The sequence below is a fragment of the Eleutherodactylus coqui genome, chromosome 9, assembly GCF_035609145.1.
Source record: "Eleutherodactylus coqui strain aEleCoq1 chromosome 9, aEleCoq1.hap1, whole genome shotgun sequence".
NCBI lineage: Eukaryota > Metazoa > Chordata > Amphibia > Anura > Eleutherodactylidae > Eleutherodactylus > Eleutherodactylus coqui.
Genome location: NC_089845.1, coordinates 17,489,606 through 17,514,183, shown reverse-complemented (window position 1 = coordinate 17,514,183; position 24,578 = coordinate 17,489,606). Strand labels below are relative to the sequence as shown.

The following is a 24,578-nucleotide window of genomic DNA, read 5'->3' as shown; positions in this document are numbered from 1 at the left end:
TAGTCCAAGTTCCAACATGATTATTATAAAACGCTTTCATTTATTGAAATTGCTGGCTGCGTTTACACTGAACGATTATTTAGATTATCGCTGAATGGTAAGAATTTGAACAATAATCATTCCGTGTCAAAATGCTTTTAGACGCCACTACATTTATGTGTATACACACCAAATCTGGCCATCTCCTGTCACACAGTTATAATGAAGGAAATGGATCATCCTCCCTGACTGTATACTTATGGTCTATCACGCTCTATATTTTTCTAAATAAGCCAATTACACCATCCTCACAACAGGCAGAGATGGTACTGGTTCTAGCTGGTCATATGATGATTCTAGCACAACAAAGAATAGAAAGCAGGGAGAAATCTACAAAACAAGATAGTGTTCGGTAGGTATCAGACTGGAGACTGCGCTGCATGGAAATTAGTATAACCTACATAAGGAGATGCCGTTTATGACAATCAGGTGATTGTAATAATCACAAGGATGTGATTATTAAAAAATGTTTTTTTTGCTGCATTTACTCCTTAAAGGGATTTTCCATGCAGTGCCTGCTATCAGTGCAGGCAACATTGGGGTCGGAGCAGAAGACTGTGCTCTGACCCCTGTGTATTGGCCAGGGCTCGTAGCGACAGACGCAGCTCTCAATTAAACCAATCAGAGCTGTGCTAGTAATTGCAGGCTGCGTCCCATTGATTTCACTGAGCTGCGCCTGTAATTCTGAGCACCGGCCACTACAGTGGTCAGCGCAACAGCTTCCGCTCCAACCCCAATGTAGCCAGATGCTGACAGCTGGCGCTGCCTGGAAAACCTTTTTTAAAGGTAAAGCAAGCAGAGTACATTCGAGGCTCAGGCTGTTGGCTTCTCGCAGCTACCGTCCCTCCCAACACAAGCTCAGCAGGATTGCATTTCAGTTATAACAATCAAATGATCCCCAGTTAAGGCTCCCTCAAACAGGCGCGTCAATAGTGTATGACATGATCAGGTTCTGTGCGTGTAACACCCTGTACCAATCTGCCATAGGTACATAGGGTGCCATACGGGCAACAAAGATTATAGCAGGTTCCATCTTTGTGGTAACGTGCAAAGATAGTCCATAGCGATCGGCTGCGTGCATAAAGTACACAATGAACTACGCCCGTGTGTAAAGCCGCCCAAGGGCAGAGTTCAGATGGGACGGAAATCTTGCGGAATGTCTGCAGCGGGACCACAGGGCGATTCTGCGAGATTTCCGCCACGGAAAGGCAGTTTCGAAACCCGCGCCATTTGACACGGGTTTAAAGTGGCTTTTTAGCCTGTATTCCGCTGCAGAAATCTCTGCCCATCGGGAAAAGAGCCTACAGCGGAAACTGGGCCAAAATTGACAGCTGGCGAGTTGGAATTCCGTGCCATATGTCAGTCCGCTGTGGATAAGCTGCACGGAAACTGTCAGCAAAGTGGCTGATATTTGCAAAACTCTCATTCACATGCTGCTGCTTAGTCGCAGTTGTAAAAATGCAGCGGAATGTCTGTACGGATGCTCCCGCCCCGTGTGAACCCGGCCTAATAGGGGAAGCCACGAGATCCGCTTCATAAAAATAAAAGCAAATAGACAAAAACAGAATCAAAACAAAAAGCAGAAAATAGCTGATCTAAATGATCCACGTCTATCTTCTGCACGATGGAATAACCATCAGGAGACCAATCAAGGCAGGAAGGTTGCTTCATTATTGAAATAACATCCTCTTTTCCTCCCCTGATGCGGCAATCGCTCACGTGGCTGACAAGACTCACTGAATCGCTGCATACTAAATGTGATATAAAGCTTTTAAGAAGACAATGTTGATCTTACACCAGAGTGATGTTGGGCTCCCTTCCAACAACAGGCATCAGGGGAAACACCGCCAGCAGCAAGCACAAGAGAACCCAACTCACAGTTATTATCTGCAAAGGACAGAAATAAGAGTCAATATCGGTAAGAGCACTGTGGGAGATCATGTACACCGGCAGAACTGACAGCAGCAAAATCAATCCTACTGTTAGCTAAGCACAGCATGTAAAGCGGGAGCGGGCTGGAAGGAACAAGCTTTACAACACAGCTCTTGGGTAATACAGGCTAGAAGAGCTCCGATTTAAACCCAAAAATCCTAATGTTGCCGATGGTTAATTTTACAAGTCGGTTAACGTCTAATGGAAACTAAAACTGGTCTCTTGTCAGATCAAAGAGACACTGAACTACTAAAGTGAATCCATCAGATCCCCTGAGCTGCGGACAGCACGGTATAGGGCTACACTGATTCCAGCGGCCTGCCACTTGTATCCATCGGTTGAGAAGTTGTAATAACGTTACTTTTTAGAAGTTTTCAGTGCCGTACCAGTCAAGTGTAATGACGTCCCTGTCTGTTCATACATGCACACTACATCCACCCTCCAGGTGTGCACAGTAACACCAGCTTCATCAGACTCGCCTCTGGTCTGGCGCTGCAAACTTTATTGGGTAAGGGTGCTTTTAGACTGAACTATTATCCTTCAACTGAGCGAAAGCGAACACTGTGCAACAATTTTTGTAACAGATAAGCGGCTTAGAGTAACTTTAGTGCCGAATTTAAATAGGTTATGGTTTTTTTCTGCCACGTAAGGTTTTCCAGTTATGGGGAATAATATAATCTAATTGCAGTTGCATTTTTTAAATATCTGCCTATACAATTAATCCAGTCGGCTCGCCATTAACCTGCTTAATAAAAACAAAAGTGATTGTGCAACTATTCCAATCACTGTTACACACCGCACGCTGACGGAACGCTAGAAGGGCTTATTTACACGAGCGTATAACAGCCCGCGTTTTTACAGCCGGACGATATACGCTTCCATCTGAGCAGTCGTCCCCCCTTCCCTCCTCGGCTCTCTGCTTCTCTCCTCCCCTCCGAGCGGTTTGCAACGGTAGTGGGCAGGACGGGGGCAGAGCTAAGCTCCCACCTCTCCTTGGATAAAGTTATCAGGTCATTTTGGTTGCAGTTTGTGCGCCGGAGAAACAAGACGCACTCAAAGAGGTGAAATTATGCTTTTTTATTTTAATTCACTTAACTAAAAAAGTTTTTCAGCACATTATATGGTACATTAAATAGTACGATTGAAAAATACAACTTAAGAGCAAAAAACAAGCCCTCATGTAGCGACGCTGATAAATAGTTATGATTTTTTAAAACAAGAAGCTTGGTCACTAATGGGTTAAATAACTTGAAAATGAGACGTGCTGCTATTCAGTTTTACCGGTGGAATCTGTAGGTTTTAATTTTACAGAAACAATTCCTTTCGGTTACGAAAATTAAAAAATAAATTGTTGCACAGTGTTAACGATCAGCCTAAATATGAGCAAATGACAAATCATTTGCTTGCCTTTCATTGTATGCAGGGATAAAAGTCATCATTGGATCGTTCATTAGCACTCTGAGAAGGACTGAATGAACAGCAAATGTGAAAGACGGAATGATTCTGAACGATCTCTCATTTAAACAAGCCAACGATGTGTGAACAGACTGCATGAGCGAACAAGTTGTTCAATGTTACACTGGCTTGTCTAAAAAGGACCCAAGATCTTCAAATCCCTCAACCCAGAAGTATACTTAAAAGCCGTACTACTTGAGACCGTAAGGGCATGTTCACATGGCGGAACTCCACAGGTCATTTTCCATGCAGATTTCCCCTCGAAAACCACAAAAGAAAACTGCAGCCGTTTTGTCACTGATTTTGCCGCAGATCCGCACGTAGATTAAGCCCCAACGATGCACAAAATCTGCATGCGGAATTTCTAATGCGTTTCTGTACGAAGCAGTGACACGTCATTTCACATGGAAATTAATAGGAAACTTGGCATGCAGATTTTACCCACTGACATGCGTGCAGATCTGCAGAAAAATCAGCGGGTGAGCAGCCATAGATTTATGACGCGGTTTAGAGGCGAAATCTACGTAGAAAGTTCCGTATTGAGTTCCGCTGTGTGAACGTACCTGCAAAACACTATAGGGGAAACTGGTCATACAAAAGTTGATTATACCTTCGCTTGAGCGCTCAAGTTCATCAGCACCGGCCAGAAAGCAAGACCTATCAGACCGACTGTAAGTACCCAACGGTAGAAGAAGCTCAAAACCTAATGGAAGAAAAAAGCACAACACATAAAAATTAACAAAGTGAAAGGCTTGGTCACAAAACAGGTCATCTTAGGCCACGCTCACACAGTCCAGTGTTTAATGCTGCGTTTTCAGCAGAGCGCTAAATGCTGTCAGATGCTATTGATTCCAATGGGGCTTCTCAGACAAGCGCTAAAACAAATTTTTAATGCTACCTTTTACAAGGGCTGTCTGTCCTATTCTCCTGTCCTAACACCATGCTTGCCCATTGAAATGAATGGGATGTGTGTTCAACGCTACTGAAGATGCGGTATAAAGCGGTTATCGCGTTTTTTCAGTTCTGCCATTACAGCTTGCTTGGCTGCGTTTAGAACGGTACTGAAAACGAAGCTAAAAAAGCAGTCAAAAACACAGCAAATACTGAGTTAAAAGAGTCAGCCTTTTTTTTTACAAGAGCACGTGTGAGAGTAGTTCTAGGGTGGGTGACGTGTTTGAAGTTCTTTTAAAACTGATCTTTTAACTAAGTGTGAACTGATAAACTGCATGCATGAATCAGTCCTGCTGCAAATACTTTCTTGGGGGTAGAGGAACTGATTATTGGATATGGAGGTTGTTGCACAATCCACAAGTTTCATTCTGGGACGTCTGTCAGAGCTCTTCCTCCAAGCCAGCACAATGCAGACAATGCGCACTCCTGGCTGGTGGGTGGTGGCCGGGCTTCTCCCTCCCCACCCATTCCCCAGGTTTCACTTCTCTCTCTCCATCCTCCTGTGGTTTATTTATTGTTTTGCTTTGCAGTGTACAAAGGATCCATTCAACACTGAGGGCTAATGCACATGACCATGACGGACTCCGCCAGCTGGATATCGCAGCGGAGTCCCTCAAGACGTTTCCCCCCACCCCCCAAGACCCCATACTCACCTCCCGGATCTGCTGTGCGCGTCCCGCCTGACGTTCACGCACAGTACACACGATACTTCCGCCGTGCTGACAGCGGAAGTATAGGTTGACTACCATGGAAGCCGGCCGCGCAAATTCCTGCGGCACATAGAGGATGCCGTGGTTTATTTCAGGCTGCGGAATTCTGCAGCATGAACATTGAGCTATTAGGTTTAATAGAACCTAAAATCCGGCCGTGGGCATTAGCCCTGAAGGTAGAAGGGAGCCCTTCAGTTTGGTTTCCTCTGTCATTAACGTTAATGCAAAAAAATAAAAAATAAAAAGGAAAGATGCTTTCTGTTTTTCCGGACAGGAATAATAGCTCTGCACGCTGCGCTTTTCCCGTTCAGAAAAAATGAACGCAAAACAGAACAAAAATCAAACTGAGCCGAAGCCAGAGCAGAAACATGTTGCTTCAAGTTTAATATAAAAAAAGAAAAAAAAAGGAAAACAAAGACTGAGGGACAGAAGCAGATGTGACGCCCCCTATAGGCTTGGCTTCACACAGGGCGGATTTGCCGCGGAAATTCCAAACGGAATTTCACTGCGGCAAATCCACTAGCAGCCGCTAATCCCGGGATTAGCCAGCCATGTGGATGAGTGTTGTCAAAAATACGAAAGGCGAATACTGAGCGAGAATCGCTGCGTCTAAATGGACCTTTACAAAGATGCAGCAAAGTCAGTAAAAAGGGCATATTGCAGTCTCTAATGAACTAACCTGTATCACCCCCCCCCTCCCCCGCCTTTTTTTAAATTGTTTTTTTTTTTTTAATTAAGACAGCAAGGGTTCTGGATAGAACAAGCACTTTTAGCCGTGCGTCATCCCTCTTTCCTCCTAGATTGTAAGCTCTTGTGAGCAGGGATCGCCTCAATCCACCTGTTTGAATTGTTTGTTACTCTGTAATCTACATTTGCCCCTTGAATTGTAAAGTGTAGTGGAATATGTTGGAGCTACAAGAACTATATGCAGAGTATACTGAGTCTTTACATCACATCAATGAATTGGCCTGAGCTGTAATTCCAGATAGCCCATAGAAACAGTTTCAGGAAAAAAGGCGGACATCTTTTCTAAACCTAAAAAATACAAAAACACACAATAGAGATATTTGGCTCCTGCTACAGTCGCAGCCAGGCTTTGGAACTGAACTCCTAAAAGATAAGCAAAAGGATGAAAGAATATAGTAATTCTCTTGGCAAGCCATAACGTTCTTGTAGCCAGCTTCACGTGGCCGTATTATGGCTGCGATCTGACTCTGCCATTAGTAACGCATAGCATGTAGCGGTAACACCGCCAGGTACATGAGCCGTTAGCCTTTGTGGCTCATGACAATTGGATGCTGAGCAGAAGCACAATAATGGTTAATTAAATTCATTTTTTAGGATTTTCTCCAGCTTTTGAAATTGAGTTAATTTCTTAATGTGACTCTCATATAGTATTAACTCCTTCAAGACTAGATATTTTTCAATATTTGTTTTCTCCCTGCCTTTCCAGACCCTTAACTTTTGACATTTTTTTTTATCAGCATTGCTGTATGAGGGCTTGTTTTTTTTCAGATTGAGTTGTATTTATATGGTACCATTTAATATGCCATATATTGAACTGAAATGGTTATCTGGGATAAAATTAAAAAATGCCATCTACCTCTTTTGGGGGCGTCAAGTTTGTACAGCTTTAATAGTGTAGTAATGACATGAGCACTTTATTCTGCACATCAGTAGGATTACAACTCATTTTTTGTTTTATTACCTTTACAAAGAAATTTTCAAATGAAAATAGCTCATCGCCCGATTGTGAGACCCTTATCTATTTTTTTGTCAATTTGCCTGTGTTAGGGCTTCTTGCAGGACAAACTGTAGCCATTACCATTAGAGGTAGACCTCATTTTGCTGACTTTAGTCAATTTTTTGTCGGAAACGAGGTAACCAAAACAGTTAATGTTTTTAGTGGAAAACTGGGAAAAGTGTTTATTTTATTTTTTAAAAAGATTTTTGAAAACTTTATGAAATTTTTTTCAGAATTTTTAAGTCCCCATAGAAGCCTTTAAGTCATTCACTTGACCACCTGTATTGCACTTCACTACTGCAGTATATAGCGCTTTTCAGTGTTGTCAATCAAACCATTGATAGGTATCCATGCATGGCAGCCTTGGGAGCCTTGGGAGCCTTTATCAAGCCCTAGGCTTCCATACTATTCTATCAGCGTTCCCACCACCATACTGCTTAGATACGCAGTCAGCTTAGTCTGTGGTATGTGAATAGTTAATAGCAGCAATCAGAGCCAACCTAAAATGTGGCCTTTGCAATCAGCAGTTGAAAAACAGCTGACACCTGCCAGGTATGAATTGGACTCCGCGCCAAAGCCCCCTCCATACACCCATCGTTACTGCTTTGACGTATGGTTTATGTTAGGGTGGTTTCACATCTGCAGCACATCTTCTGTTACAAATGCAGCTCAATATACCAGAAGAAAAAAAGGTCCAAGCAGTGCTTTTTCTTCTAACCAAAAGCCAGGCAGCTGGGTGGACCCCAATGTAGTCAACGGGGTCTGCCCAATAGTTTTTGGTTCTGTCGCCGGAGCACGAGAGCGGAATCCCTGCCTCATAGTAACATAGTATGTAAGGCCGAATGAAGACATTGTCCATCTAGTCCAGCCTGTCTATCCTACTGTGTTGATCCAGAGGAAGGCAAAAAACCCCAAGGCCAGAAGTCAATTAGCCCTTTTGGGGAAAAAATTCCTTCCCGACTCCCTAATGGCAATCAGACTGTTCCCTGGATCAACCCCTAATAGTTCCTACCTGCCTCAGATGTGAAAGCACCTTTATACGGTCAGGAAGGGGTTAATTCAAAATCCATTCCCTTTCATTTCACTGTTCTCAAAATAGGTCTACATAACTGAAGCTGCAGATCCGGCACCTCACTGTAGCAGCCACCCTCATGGATATCATATGCCAACAGACTTCTATATGGCTTCTGGACAGGAGAAACAGGAACTAAAAGGGAAAGTCAATATTTGTATTTCACTCACCAGTATTTCAACCCCCAAGATAACCAGGATAAGAAATCCCAGGATTCCAGGCGGTGAAACAGTCGATAGATACAGTCTGAGCTGATGGAAAATCCACAACCTAAAAAGCAATATGTGGCAGCATGAAAAACTAATTCCGTTGGAAGCGAACCATGCTAATTCACCACACTCAAAACTAGAAAACTGATACAGAATTATACAAAATAACAGGTATGTGCAGGAAATGGGTTAGAACTGGACAAAATGTGACTGTTCTATCCGAGATTTTACGAATAGGACTCCTTTACAATGGCCCTTCTACAAGGAGAGATTGTAGGCGCTTCGGTGCCCGACAGTTACCCCAGCAATACTCGCTCCTGTGCCTTCACACAGGAGGCGGAGCAGGCTAGAGATGGCTCTGAGCGCCCGCCTCCATTCACAGTAAACAGGCAGTCGCTCATAGATGAATGATGTCCTGTTTACACGGGCCGATAGTGGTTTGGTTGTAATGTCTGCAGAAACTGAACGACGAACAAGTTACCCTTCCCTCGCTGCCAGCATTTACATGGAAGAATCATTCAGATGCTCATGAGCCAGCCAGAATCTGAATGATTGTTTAGTGTAAAAGGCCCTAAGACAGAAGTACCAGCCGGTCTAAACAATGAAAGGCATATATTATATTCAATCTGGGGAGACAGATACAACAAGGCTTGCAGAGTCCTCTAGCAACTGCCTAAAGAGATCAGCTGAAGTAGAACTCAGAGCTTTTGGGCTCATGCCATGGAGAGGACATTAAGGAATAAGACTTCTGGAACACTCTTGTTCTAGTCAAGGTGTTTACAATGTGTGAAGACAAAATACTAAGCTGGGAACAGGAAGACATAGAAAAAAAACCCATTATATTTTCTTTAAAGTTATTCTCTGGTTTCAGGAAGAAAAAAAAGTTGAGTGGGCATGTGAAATGAAGTCTCACCGAAATCCTGCCTGTGATTGACCTGTTAAAATTAACAGATCAACAAATGTGTTTTTAAATACTGATAGTTAAAAGTATGCGTACTGCGTGTTCCCTTCATTCTAGTAATTGGTGAAGGCCGCACCGAAGCAGAACGAAGACGCACTAAATCCAAGTGTTACACAGATCTGGTGCATCTCTGGCCAACAATAGACTCGGTCTGTTCCTCCTTTATGCCACTTCGGTGAATTGCTTCGACAGGTTTAGTTGTGCCTAAAAGTTGTTACTAAATTTGCGCACTTTATGCCGCGACAAATACACTTCCCTTTTCTAGATCTTTGAAAAAGGACCAAACATCAATGCTAAAACTGATACGACAAAAGTTTGGCACAACTAATACTAGAATTCTGGTGCAACAGCAATAGCGAAATGTGTCCAGTATATTTGCCTGCTAGCTTTGTGCGGCCTTGTTGCATTAATACACTTCTCACTTGACTGAGTGATTCGGGCTGTATTTACACAGGGAAGCGAGTTGTAGGTCAGTGACACCATATTTGTTTCACTTGCGGTTTTCCTGCATGCGTGATGTATTTTTGAGACAAACCTGATTTGCATCATATTTATATCATTTTCATCTAAATGAAGAGAACCACATGCGGTTCCAATAGTAAAATGCTCAAAAAACATGTGTGCAATGTGATTCTTGCAAACTCCCATAGAAAATAAATGGGCAATTCTTGAGCAAGAATAACTCAAAAATAAGACATGCAGCGATTTTTTTTTAAATAGACCATCAGTTTGAGTAGGAAAAAATAAATAAAAAATCACTCATGCGAATTAACCCATTCAAATAGGTTCTTTACCAGTGTTGTCCATCTTAAAAACCGGACAGAAAAAGCGGCGCTGAGGGAGGGAAAGCTGCTCGTGTAAATAAACCCCAAAAAGGGGCTAAATAGACCATGCTGTGAGGTCTGCCAGGCCACATATACTGCACAAGCCTATACAATAAACAGCCAACTTTAAAGTTGAAATTCACAAATCCAAAGTCTTGAATGCCTGCCTGCACTCGTCAAGGTTCCCCAACAGATTCCTGGTTCATTTAAGTATCTAACGGGCTGGATCCTAAAAATATATACGGTATATATTTAACCATTTCCACCTCTTGAAAATTAAAGGGGTTGTCCCGCAAAAGCAAGTGGGTCTATACACTTCTGTATGGCCATATTAATGCACTTTGTAATGTACATCGTGCATTAAATATGAGCCATACAGAAGTTATTCATTCACTTACCTGTTCCGTTGCTAGCGTCCCCGTCTCCATGGTGCCGTCTAATTTTCAGCGTCTAATCGCCAGATTAGACGCGCTTGCGCAGTCCGGGTCTTCTTTGCTGAATGGGGCCGCTCGTGCCGGAGAGCGGCTCCTTGTAGCTCCGCCCCGTCACATGCCGATTCCAGCCAATCAGGAGGCTGGAATCGGCAATGGACCGCACAGAAGCCCTGCGGTCCACCGAGGGAGAAGATCCCGGCGGCCATCTTCAGCAGGTAAGTAAGAAGTCACCGGAGCGCGGGGATTCAGGTAAGCACTGTGCGGTTTTTATTTTTAACCCCTGCATCGGGGTTGTCTCGGGGGGGCTGTTGAAAAAAAAAACAACCCGTTTCGGCACGGGACAACCCCTTTAAGGAAGGCTTATGTAAGTACTGCTAGGGATTTATACCTGGTCTGTTCTACCATCTACAAAATGGGGGGGGGGAGTACTCTGAAGCCTCCCATCCCTCTTCCAGAGAGTCCTGAACTGGTGCAGGCAGGGTAACCAAGCATCAAATCTCCTTGGAACAGCAACAAGTGTTGGGGAGGGGAGAAAAAAATTGCAGCCCCCCCCCCCTCCATCCGCAGAGGGCCTTAGTTCACACCCCAATCTAAGGCCCCCCTCACACAGGCGTTTTTGTACAGCGTTTAGCGCTGCTTTTTCAGCACAGCACTAAATGCTGTACAAGGCTCCCATTCATCTCAATGGGCCTGCTCATACAAGGCTTCAACACTGAGCTTTTGACGGCGTTGCATGTTCTATTTTTGGCAGTTTTTCGCCCTGTGTTGCCCATTGAAATAAATGGGCAATGGTTTCAGCGATGCTGAAAACGTGGCACAACTTTGTACAATGCTTTTGGCAGCAGCAAACGCCAGCTACACTGCCGGAGTCCAAAGAAAAAAAAAACCAAAAAACACTCACCGTACAGTTGCTGTCCCTGGTGGCGCTCTCTGGACTTGTCAGCCAGCAGGGGGATTTTTTTCCCTGGTGACGGGGTTTCAAAATCCCCGACTCGAATGAGAGATTGCTCTGATTGCCTGAGCGCCACTGAGTGACAAGCCACTCAGCCAATCACAGCCAGCGCTGGATGCATCGAATCACAGCCATTAAATTGAATCCAGTGCTGGCTCTGACTGGCTGAGCCGGCTGTCACTGAGCGGCGCTGAGCTAATTAGAGCAATCAGCCGGCTTCACAAGGTCCCGACTGCAGCGCCGCAGTATTGATTTTTTTCTTTTATCAGCAGCCTTGGCTGTGCTGAAAATGCAACCAAAATGCTGGCCTAACGCACACCAGCGCTGTTGAAAAACATGTGAGGGAGGCCCAAGTCTCACTCCTCTGACTTAGTAAAAGATTTCCTACCCTGATCTCGCCTTCCCCTCCCTGCTGTTTCCAATTATAGGGAACACAAAGTTTGCACCTGGCTTAGAAACCGAACCCTTTTAGCAATAGTTCGATTAGGTCGCCAGATGCGCAGCTGCTTATTTTCTCTCCAGCTCCAGTTTGCTATCCAGTAAGAACCCAATGGCTGTCATGGACACATGCTGCTGGGCTTTTGGAGATCGGTCCAGCTTTCACAATTATCTTGTTCTTGCATTCCCAAGCTAGTTTCAACAAATCCCCGCCTCCTTTTAAATGGGTCAGTGATGGTCTGACATTATTTGCTGCTCCTGGTCAGTTTCATCCCATGCTGAACTCTGCAGACCAGAATTTTAAAATGGTCTGACTAAATGGGACAATGATTTAAACCCTACAGCCACCTGTAGCAAGAAGTAGGTTACAAATTACTGTCTAGATCAGTGTTCCCCAATTCCGGTCCTCAAAGACCGCCAACATGTCATGTTTTCAGGATTTCCTCTATGTTGTACAGGTGATGTAATTATTGTCGGTCCTCACACATTGCCACAGGTGTTCTTACTATAGGATATCCTGAAAACATGACCTGTTGGTGGTCCCTGAGGACTGGAGTTGGGGACCCCTGGTCTAGACAGTACCTTGTTCCCTCTAAGCTACATAACATGCATTCCCTCCCTCTCCCTTTCATGCTGGCATTACGGTTCAGTAAAAGGTTCTTTGTTACACGTACTTTGGGCTTGCTATCCGATTTGAGGCCTTCTTCTGAAAAAATGTATGGCAAAATTTTATTTTTAATGCAGTCAGCTCAATGAAACTAAAAATCCCCACAATCCTTGGCCCAGTGGGTCTACAAAATGGATGACGACATGAGGATGGAGGAGATCGCCACATTTCTATGGGATACACGCTGATCATAGACTCTGTAGATCTTATTCCAAGGTTCAACTGCAGACCAGTCTCTCCTGTTGGGAATAATAAGTTTTGCCTCTCCACTACTTTTAGGTCTTTATTTCCATAGCTTATAGGTACCCATCAAGGATTGTCCCACCTTCGATGACCAGATATACTAGATCCATTTATCATACCCAAGAGTGGATTTGCTTCTATGGCACAGAGTGATGATCATCCCAGGTTTCAGGCAAAGATATCACCTCCGCTATGGCCTTGTTTGGTTGCTACTATTTTGCATTAGTCTGTCTCAATTTGACACTCCAAGTTAAATTGAAACTAAAAGCAAACAAAAAAGACAGACTCCATGTGAATTCAACTTACTCCTTTGCAGCAGCATACCAGATATGGATGGGTAATAGGCAGTAGACATAATACGTCCATGGACTCGACTGAAGAACCAGAAAAAATACCATGGACAACCCCAGAGCACCGAATCCATAGCGCACAAGCTGCAACTGCGCCTGAAAAACATAAGCCAAATATTTTGCAAACACATGAACAAAAACGTGGACAAAATTTTGTTGTTAGGGTCTAATGTACCTGGGCGAATCTGCACTGCGGGATGTGGAGCGGGCATTCGCCTCCGGATGCCACAGCAAATACTGCCCATAGACATGCTTTGCAAAACGCTTTTACATGCCTACGGCCGGAAATCAATAGCAATTTTCTGCTCGCTGGTGTAAAATCGCAGCATGTCCTATTCTAGTGTGAGCCACACACGGATGGCTTCCATTGCAGTCATTAGAAGCCATCCATCACGCAGCGAGTCACCAAGGATCAGCGTTCTAGTCAGCGCGTCAGTCTCTGCACTGCGCATGTATGGTGGTGCACCAGCCGGCACATCCGCAGAGCAGCGGGAAGACATGACAGGTACGCGGAGGTCAACGCTGGGACACAGGGCACGATTCCACTGCGAGATCACGCAGTAAGAATCCAACCCGGCCGTGTGCATTCGGCCTAATAGGGAACTATTCTCTGATGTCAATGCTTTACGGAAAACATTAACCATAGTTTCCTAAAGCACTATTTTAAAGGAATAAAAGCAATTTCCAGCAGCCAGTAATCTACAAATTAGTGGCTTGCAGTCAGTGGCTCGGCAGCCGTTCTGAAACTACGGCTCACCTCGCGACATCCAACGTAGAGTATAGACTGTCCATAGGCTGTAGACCATTGCTAACTGTCTAACAAGAGCAACTGCATTTCCCAATTTCAATTTCATTTCTTAAAAATCACTGTAAGAATTTGGTTTAGGCATCATTGCAAATGTTTTAAGCAAAAGTCCTTCCAAACCAGCCGACAAAGCATTAGCGCATGTACTCTGAATTTTTAATTACTGCTCAACATGAAAATTATCTTCATTTACTTTTCTACCCAATGTCAGAATTAAAATAAAATCACAAAAAACATCCACCCAATCAAACTGATGTAAACACAGAAAAATATCGTTTGCAGGTAGACAATATAATTTATGACATAATTTAGTTACAAAGAATTCTTCCTATGCATCAGAATCTGAACATGACACATTGCGGCATGTAGTTACTTGCTATCTGTAAACTTGCAGGACTAACCTTTTGAGCAGTGAGGATGAATGAAGAATGAACATAATTTGATTCTGGCTTGGCAATTCCCTGCTGTAAGTGGATGTAAATGATCCACAAACAGTTGCCAGTCATGTTAATGTGTAATGCTCTTCATTAATTAAAATGGAGAAAACTTACAACAAAGAAGAAAGTTACAAAACACATAAACCTAAACATGTGTGGAAGGTTGAGAGAATGTGTACATAGCATATGCAAATAAGGAAGATGATTATCCAGAGGAGCATGCATGGCCTTATAAGTCTCCTTACATACCCCTTCTTGGGGAGCTCCTTGGGTAGAGACAGTGCTGCTCCCGACCCACTCACCTGCTAGGTGCTCTCCTTGAGGACAGATGACACCACTCCGACCTACATAAAATATTAATCGTTCACATTTGCATCGGAAGTTGCATCTTCATTGCAATCCAAAACGACATAGCACTGCAGGCAGAATTATTTTGATCTGGACAATGCAGGGGGCATAACTGGATGTGGACAATGCCGATTATAGTCAATGGGGTCTGTCTGGCACCCAAGTTGGTTTTACTAGTGTTCAGCTTCTAGAACAGAACTCAACAATGGAACTACAATTACAACAGTATGAAAGCCGTAGGCTTCCTTCATGTCTGCGCTGGAACTTTTTTGGAAGTTGTGTCGCAAATCAGGCACAACACACCAGATTAAAAAGTAGAAACCAAAGTGAAGCCCATTATGGTCAGTGGGTGCCGTTCGGCACAGTTTGCTTCAGTCAAAAGATTGATCCGTTTGGGAAGGGAATTCCTCTTACAGCGGTAAAATGGAGCATGCACCGATTTTTCTTCCGCTGGCGGAATGTGCAGTTTGTATCCGAGAGTACAAAGGAAAACTTGAAAATCCATGCTTTTCAATGCCCATGTTTTACTGCAGATCATAAGCATGGGCGGCGATTGCGGAATCCGCAGTTCAAATCCAGTCCTGCGACAGCTGCCTAACGCTTATGAACCAGACAACACAGCCGTAAGTTTTTCCTTTGGGAAATCTACAACCTAATTTGCAAAGTACGTCCATAAATGTCTGATGACAATAAAATGCAATAGGAGGCTCTTCTGAATGATACGTTTACAGTTATAATTAATGCTTTCTCATACTTTATATTAGTCACCATAATTCTATTTAAAAAAAATGTCATTCATTTGAAAGCAAAAGCACGAAAATGATAAAAAAATATATTAGCAACATTTCAGTTCTAGTAGAAACTAACAGCATGAAGGGAAATGTTCACATTGCGTCTCCGAGCATAAAAGCATTTCCAGTAGAGCAGAATGATATGTTAGGAGTTGGGGCAATGTTTGCCAAAAACAAAGAAAAAGACAATAATGAAAATGGAAATTTGGCAGACAACTCAAATCGACAGTACTACTATGACTCATGACACTTCAATTATAGCATTCCTTCCTTCTCTTGCTAAAAGGTATCCAGTATGGGATGCTTCAACTTAAAGAAAATGATAAGATGCAAAAATACAACAAATGTTCACAGGCCTCTGAAAACACATTGGGACTTTATTCTCCAATACGGTCTAAAGGTTAGCCAGCTGTAACTTTGGTGTCTTTTGAAAACTGTCTAACCCCAGTAGTCCTGCTGAACGGAAAATCTGTTGAATTCCATGGCTGTCTAGTTCAAGTTTAGACCGTCCTTTAGCTGCATTTATTTACGCCGAAAGTGGACCCAAAATTGTGCCACAATCTTTCGCAATTTGGTAAAATTGTACACAATTCAGGCCATTACATTTACATCAGTTTGGTGAGGCAAAAAAAAAAAAAAAAAGTGCAGTGCGTCTGAAACATTGTAAACGTGGCACAAAGCATGTTAGGAATCTTCTGATGTAATCTGACAGAAAACACCTACATTTTTAATAGCAAATAAGCACCAATATGTAAAAGTTTTTTGCTAATTCTCAATCTAGCCCACATTGTGAACTCCAGGAAATCCTCATCTGCGGTGGTGTCACAACGAATATGCCGCTCGCATATACTTTCACACAGAGTCATAGTTTTTCCTTTTGGGGTACAACTGTCCAAGTGATACGCTGCCCGATAATCTCCAGCTTTCCTCCGACCACCATTTATATGGATGTTTGTGTTCAAAACCTGTAACTGTATTGGAGCATGCTAATTTTATGTAGTCCTTATTAAAGGGCTCCTTCACACTGACAAATGGTTTCTCAATGGTTTCATTCTCATTTGTGAGGTTTTCACTCCTGCAATGCTGCCTGTGTGTGCGTGCGTGCGTGTGTGGGTGATAGTGATGGGGGGAGGGGGAATGGCAGCATTTTTCTTTTTGCGATATCGCCCATTGTTATCAGTGGGGCCGATGACAGCAGCACCAGCCCTATTAAAAACAATGGGAGAATATCCTAATCTCATGCAGCGGCAGGGATGAAGGGAACCCCCACAAGAAAGCGAGACTGTTTCCATGTGAAAACGCCTCGCATCCAGGGGTTTTCAGATGGATTGTGAGGGCTATAGCAGACTGTAAATCATGGCCTGATAACGCTCTCGCCAGTGTGCAGGAGCCCTTAACGCCTTTCCGTCCTGGGAGCGGGGTACTTCCCGCAACAGGGCGTAAACTTACGTCCTGGGGATAGCGCAGGACCACATATGATCCCGCAGCAGGAGCCGGCTGTCACAGCCAGCGTCCCACTGCAACAGTGGGGGGGCATCGGAGATGCGCCCCCACTGTTAACCCCTTCCCTGCCGCAATCTAAGTAGATTGCGGCAGCGAAAGAGTTCACCTCCCTCTGTGTCCTCGGCTGGCTCTCGCGATGTGATCGCGAGAGCCCGGTCTGTCGCCATGGCAACAGGACGCCAGACACTGGTGTCCTGTGTTACCAGTGCCTGAGATCGCTGTATAAGCGATAAGGCATGGCAGAGCAGTAGCTCTGCCATGCCTTATCACAGGAAACATCAGGGCAGTGTTCTAAGTCCTCCAGAGGGACACAAATGTTGTAAAAAAAAAAAAGATTTTAAAAATGAATTAAAAAATGTAAAAAAAAAAAGTTTAAAAAACACTATGCTTTTTCTCATATTAGGATAAAAAAAAAGGGTAAAAAATATTAAAACCCCACATATTTGGTATTGTCGCGTCCATAACGACGCGTACAATAAGTTGCACATGCTTTTGACTGCACACGGAAAAAAGCGTAAAAAAATACTAAAAAACTGAGGCAAAATGCTAATTTTTTTTTTACTCGTTTTATTGAACAGTTTATATTTCATACATTGCATGAATAAACAACTTTGGTTACATCATAGACTCTTGTGGTTCTGTAATTACATTCAAATACGTTACATTAACATATGCTGGTATTGGGTACAATGTGGCATCATATTAGCACATGGCGTCAGTGGAGGGACATAACTCCCCTGTGATTTACCGGTTTGTTCTAGGTGCGGTTGCTCACAGCAGGTTTTGGAATCGGTCTTGCGTGAATATTGTGCTTGTTGATCCGCACCATCTTTCCCACACCTTATCGAATTTATCGGGGCATTTTCTATTTTTGTATACTATTTTTTCATATTGTAGAATAGCATTAATTATGTTCTGCCATTTTGAGAGTGTCGGGGGGCGTCTATACATCCAACGCAAAGCTATTGCCTTGCGGGCGTAGAATAGTGTCTTAGTGAGGAGTATTCTGTCGTGGTATTGCCACTGTTCCTCATCTAGGATGCCCAGTAGGCACACTGCTGGGTCTTGTGGTACTGGTATACCCATCAGTTGAGTTAAGAATTCTGTGACTTCTCCCCAGTATGTGTGAATATTAGGGCAACTCCATATTAGATGGTTGAAGTTTGCATTGGGGGCTCTGCATCAATGACATTGGTTTGTGGGAATCCTCTTCATTTTATGCAGTCTGATTGGCGTCAGATAGCACTGATGCAGTATATATAGTTGTATCAGTTTGTTGTTTGCGGCTGGTGACACCGCGGTGTACGTGGACATCGCAGTCTCCCAGTCCTCACTGGTGAGAGCAGGAATAAGCTCTCCATCTCTCTTCCACTGTCATTGGCGTTTTGGGGATTTTGGATTGTAACAGGTAAGTGTATAAAGCCGATATCAGTCCTCTGGGCCCTGGGGTGCACAATATACCTATTAATGGGTACTGAGAGAAGGGTTGTCTGGGTTCTGGGAATTGTGCTGTTAAAGGGGTTGTCTTGTGAAATCAAGTGGGGTTCAGCACTTCTGTATGGCCATATTAATGCACTTTGTAATGTACATCGTGCATTAATTATGAGCCATACAGAAGTTATTCACTTACCTGTTCCATTGCTAGCGTCCTCGTCTCCATGGTGCCGTCTAATTTCAGCGTCTAATCGCCCGATTAGACGCGCTTGCGCAGTCCGGTCTTCTCCCTGGTGAATGGGGCCGCTCGTGCCGGAGAGCGGATCCTCGTAGCTCCGCCCCATCACGTGTGCCGATTCCAGCCAATCAGGAGGCTGGAATCGGCAATGGACCGCACAGAGCCGACGGTGCACCATGGGAGAAGACCCGCGGTGCATCGTGGGTGAAGATCCCGGCGGCCATCTTGGTAAAGGAAGAAAGAAGTCGCCGCAGCGCGGGGATTCGGGCAATTTTTTTTTTTTTTTTTTTTTTAACCCATCCCTTGGGTTTGTCTTGCGCCGAACGGGGGGCCTATTGAATAAAAAAAAAAACGTTTCAGCGTGAGACAACCCCTTTAAGGCGTGGGTAGGTGCCTATAGAAGCCCGTTCTTGGAATTTGGAATAGCTGTTGTAGTTGCTCAAATGAACTAGTCCTTGGTCGGTGTATAGGTGTTCTAAAGTAGTGATTCCTAGATTTGTCCAGAATTGTTTATCTGGTAGATTCACCAGGTGTGGTAGTGCTCTATTGTCCCATAAAGGGGTCTCCAGAGGTGTGCCATTTCGTTTGGTCAGTAGCTTACATGCCTGCCATACATTAGTCGCAAGCCTGTGGATGGGTAGCATCTGCTTAGTCAACAATCCTGGTTTTTCCAGGAGAATCCAAAGAGATTGGAAAAATGGATTGTCTTATTTATGCTGCATGATTAACGCCGTAAAAAAAAAAAATCTATGGCAGAATTGATGCGTTCTCTCCCTGCTATGATAAAAAAAAAAAAAAAAATTACAATATTGTCCATGTATCCAAAAAAGGCATCAAAAACTACAGTTCACCACGCAAAAAACAAGACCTCATTAGACCGTGTCAACGGCAAAATAAAAAAATTATGACTTGATCAATGAAGAAAATCCGCCAAAAATCCTTGCGTCCTTAAGCCCAAAATAGGCCATGTCATTAAGGGGTTATTATGGGGGGAAAAAGTTGCTCTTTACTTGATATTCAATGCAATGAGGGCTGTATTTTTTCATATGTGCGAGTTTTCTGGATTCGACCTAGAGCTGACCGGAGAATTCCTTGGACTGCTAATGCTGGCACCTGAGGATTCTTAAAGTGATTACCAGCTGGAGTGTGGAGAGCTGAAAATATTGTGTCCTGCTCCTGTATATTGACGAATACAAATCAGCAGCAATATCTATCTCACATGGGAGGCTGCTGGGTCTTGGATACTTCAAAACCCTACAAATAGATGGATCTCCAGATGCATTCTCACTTTTAAAAGATATAAACCATCTTGTGGAAAAAAGGTCTATAAGCCTGGATGTTCAAAAAATAAATAAATCAATCCAAAAAGATATTAGGTTAATTGACGTTTGTGAATGTTAACAATGCCACGGAGTATGCAGAACTATATAGGAAATGGAAAGTACATGAAAAGCTAAACAATGAAGCCACCCATTGACAAGGAAAGATAAAGGCAAGGCAAGGAAAGATACACAAAGCAAACATTAGAAAACTGTATTCCTTCTATAATGAAAATTTATAAAAACTTTGAGGAAACCCAATACCCCTTTAAATTCCCTAAGAGAAAATAGAATACCCTCTAATGAAGTCATCCCATGTACTATTGTGTAAACATTCCCAAAAATATATTCCTATTCACCTGAACCCCAGCCCTCACCGAGGTAAGGATCATTGTTTGGGAACAGCGGAGGTCGTCATTTAGAAAAAAAAATAGTCAATATGCATTATTCTTATTTAGGAAACGAGTCAGGAATGCAAATAATTTGTACTTTTCAAGGGCAGCATATTTTTTATTTAATGAAAGAGAAACTGCGTAGGAGTAAGCACTATATGGAGAAACTGTGATAATTGCTGTTCTAGAAAAATCAACAGGGTCCTCTCTGCTCCTTGACACTTAAGCAGTAACAAGCAGCATAATCAAGAAATCAGATTACAGTATATTTTAACCAAAATGTAATTACAAGAAACATTAAATATTTAAATACAGTCCAAGAGTTCTTGTATAACTGATAAGACTTCTGGATACCGACTATATATGTCTCCATATAGAGATACATATTTTAGATACAAACAAAGCATTTGTACTGTGTGTATATTTAGATTTAATGTTAAGTTTGTCAATTACCAAACTGCAAAGTGAACGAACAAAAGACAATCAAAATCAATTATTTAGTGGGGCCACCCTTTGTGCAAGTGTATCAAGAAGAATGGATGCTGTTTGGAAGACGGTCAGGGATTTTGTAGGATTATAGTCAGGTGTATGATTAAGCAATTATATCAAACAGATAATGATCATCATTTTCAGATGTAGGTTGAAACAGTCATTAATTGAAAGCAAAAACGGCTGTAGGCGGCTTCAAACTGGGTGAGGAACAGCTAAACTCTGCTACAAAGAGGAGGTTGCGGTAGACTGTCAGGTCACAGATCATACACCATGGCAAGACTGAGCACAGCAACAAGACACTGCAGCAAACTGGGGTTCTAAGATGTGGTGTTCAAGATCTTTTTAAGAAGCACAAAAAAATTAAAATCAAACACTGAGGACCGTAGACAGTGGTTGGCCAAAAAAACCCTACAGCAGATGAGATATATCATGCTTACTTCCCTTTGAAATCAAAAAGGTGTCCAGCAGTGCCATCAGCTCAAAACTTCCAGAAACCAGTGCGACCCAGATACACCCATCTACTGTTGGCATTAGTCGAGGCAGATGTGGTGTTCATGGAAGAATTGAAGCCAAAGAGCCATACTTAGGACATCGAAACAAGGCCAATCAACTACACTCTGCACTTAAGCATAGGAACTGAGGTGCAGAAAACTTGCAGCAGGGGCTCTAGGCTGGCGAGTCAAAAATGTGAAATTGTCAAAAATTTGACTCAAACAGAAGGCAGTTTGTTTAATAAAGGGCTAGGAGAGCGATTCAGTAATGTATCTTGCAAGGAACCTCCACTATGCTTCACCGCTGCTTTCAGTTTGGGACTGCATTTCAGCAACTGAAGTTGTGGATTTGGTCAAGATTATTGGCGCCCTCAATGCTAAGAAAAAAAGGCAGATACTTATCCATCATGTGATACCATCAGGGAGGCGTCCAATTAGCTCCAAACTGATCCAACATGTTCTTCACCATAAGGAAGCTAGATACAGAACATTCGAGGAGATACGTGATGTGTATGATCTGCCTGCATCACACTTCTTGCCATATGCACAACTACGGAACTCTTATGCACGACCCCAAAGGCACTCGATTTCTTACCTATTCGTTAGATTTAGGGAAGGGTGGGCAGCATCAGACAATGATTTACTTTAAGAGGTAGGTGCAGGAGCTCCAGGACCCAGAGATATCTCAAGATACAATTGAAGGATGGATTTCCATAAGAAAAGCCGTAACAAATGAAAGATGGCGGGAAACTCTTTAAAGTTATACATCAGGCGATATGGTTTTGACATCCACCAGCATCCAAGAAGCCTTGCCAGATCACAGGCATGTCCTAGGTACTCCCAACCCAATACCAATTTTTTTACATGGGATATGGCATTGCCCCCCCCAAAAAAAAACACATTTTGGGCGGAAACCCAAACGCTTCTACGGGAGCTTAGGGGATTGACTATTCAGTTACCACCACAAGTGTGTGCATTTCATTCTCTCCCTAACCGCACTAGTAATTCTAAAATGATACACACTGTTCTAATAAGCAAAAGGTGTCTATTGACAAACTGGTGGCAAGGTAAACCCCTGACAATATTGGATAGAATACATCAAATGAAACATCTTCTGAGGGTGGAAAGATTGGAGACGGAAAGATGTGCAGAATCTCAGGCCTCAAAGTTTAAGAAAAGACATTTTATAGAAAAGGTTCCTAGACCCAAATGAGATGGAGTATGCGCCCGTTTAGCAATACAACTTGGTACTATATCCAAGCAGATGCAAATCGATTGGGGAAATTAAAAATAACAAAAAACTTTGTGATCTTACAGAAGCTTTACCCAGGGGATAACTGGATTTGTACTCTAAATCAATATTGTCCTAAATTAGTTAAGGAAGAACTAAGGAAGATATTTGATGAAACACCAGTAATTTCCACCTTTATTTGGTCGAGTCTGTTTAGCTGCATTTGTTAGGTTAAGATATTGATAGATTACAATTTTGAGTGCACATGTGTGTATATGCATATATATATGTATACCTGATAACTGACTTATACGGTACAAAACTCTAGGGAATACTATCTGCACAATATTTACTTCTGTTCCTTTACCTAAGCCTATTGACAATACGCATAGTAATTTAACATACCTAGGCATACGGGTAATTGGCAGTAACTATAACATGAACTCTTTCTCCCTTGTGCAAGAATGTAAATCAATTGTACTGTATGATACGTTATATTTTATTTTCGTTTGTCTTATGTTGATATGGAAAAAAAGAAAGAAAAAAAAAGTTAAAGGCTCTCAGAGGCTCCTCGTGTGTAATGGACCTCTTTTTCTACTTGTGTAATGCTTGTTGATCACCAGACGCCTCTACGATGCAATCTAATGAGATTTGGCTCAGTTGACAGAGTTTGAGAGGGGGCACATGCTAGAACCTGGATGTCGTATCGACGTATTTTCCGCAACTTGGGACATTCTGATCAGACTGTTAGGATGTGTTGGGAGCAGCGGATGCGTGAGAGCATACACAAAACAGCCAGGCTCAGAACGTCCTCGACAAACACAAGCAGCTTTAGTTGTTTGGTTGTCCACCATCTAGAGACAGGTGGCACCATTATTACAAGTCCTTACATCTGTTGGTGCTTGGCTGAAGGACATTTAGTTTCATGGCACTTATGGCACCCATGACACCTACCCACCATAGCATTCGTTTCAAGTAGTGTTGTGAACAAAACTGGTCTGCTACAGAGTGGGTTGTCTAAAGCTACGTTTCATGTTTTGTTTAGGCTCGAACGATGGCTGTGTTCATATCTGGAGACTTGGGAGTGAGTGCCTCAATCCTGCCTTTGCTGTGGAGCAGAACAAAATGGCAAATGAAGTTCAATGATGATAAATGTAAGGTTCTGCACATGGGCAGGAGAAATGGATGTCACCAATATACACTAAATGTGGTACTGCTAGGGAAAAGTGATATGGAAAAGGACCTAGGGGTACTGGTGGATTGTAGACTAAACTGGAGTAACCAATGCCAGTCAGCTGCTGCAAAAGCTAATAAAGTCTTGGGGTGCATTAAAAGAGGTATAGGGGCGAAGGACGAGAACATTATCCTCCCACTATATAAAAGGCACTTGTCAGGCCTCACATGGAATACTGCGTACAGTTCTGGTCACCGGTGCTCAGGAAAGATGTTACAGTACTGGAGGGGGTTCAAAGAAGGGCAACTAAGCTAGTACATGGAATGAAGGGACTGAAATACCCAGAGAGGCTATGAAAACTGGGATTATTTACTCTAGAAAAGAGACGGCTAAGGGGTGACCAAATAACTATGTATAAATACATAAGGGGACAATACAAGGATCTCTCCCAGGATCTGTTTATACCCAGGACTGCGACGGTAACGAGAGGGCATCTGCTACGATTAGAGGAAAGCAGGCTTCATCACCAACATAGAAAAGGGTTCTTTACTATAAGAGCAGTGAAACTGTGGAACTCTCTGCCTGAGGATGTGGTGATGGCAAAATCCATAGAGGAGTTTAAAAGGGGACTTGATGTCTTTCTAGAGGGGGAGGATATTACAGGATATAAATCTTAGGTTAATTGTTAATCCGGGAATAAAGGCAGGTAGGAACTAGTCGAGGTCGATCCAGGGATTAGTCTGATTGCCAATAGGAAGTCAGGAAGGAATTTTTTCCCCAAAAGGGCTAATTGGCTCTTGCCTCTTGGGCTTTTTGCCCTCCTCTGGATCAACATGGGAGGATTAATAGGCTGAACTAGATGGACATGGTCTTCATTCGGCCTTACATACTATGTTACTATGTTGTATCCAAGCTAGAGGCGGTACAGCAGGGTACTAGAGC

At 43.0% G+C, this 24,578-nt stretch overlaps 1 protein-coding gene across 1 annotated transcript in view; it reads right to left on the bottom strand.

Annotated features, from left to right (window-relative positions):
* The window catches only part of PIGN (phosphatidylinositol glycan anchor biosynthesis class N), a 351,259-nt gene that overhangs the window by 119,210 nt on the left and 207,471 nt on the right, over positions 1-24,578 (bottom strand). The window contains 4 exon segments of the mRNA XM_066579178.1: positions 1,835-1,926; positions 4,037-4,129; positions 8,074-8,173; positions 12,938-13,077. Coding sequence (XP_066435275.1) covers positions 1,835-1,926; positions 4,037-4,129; positions 8,074-8,173; positions 12,938-13,077 — 425 coding nt within the window.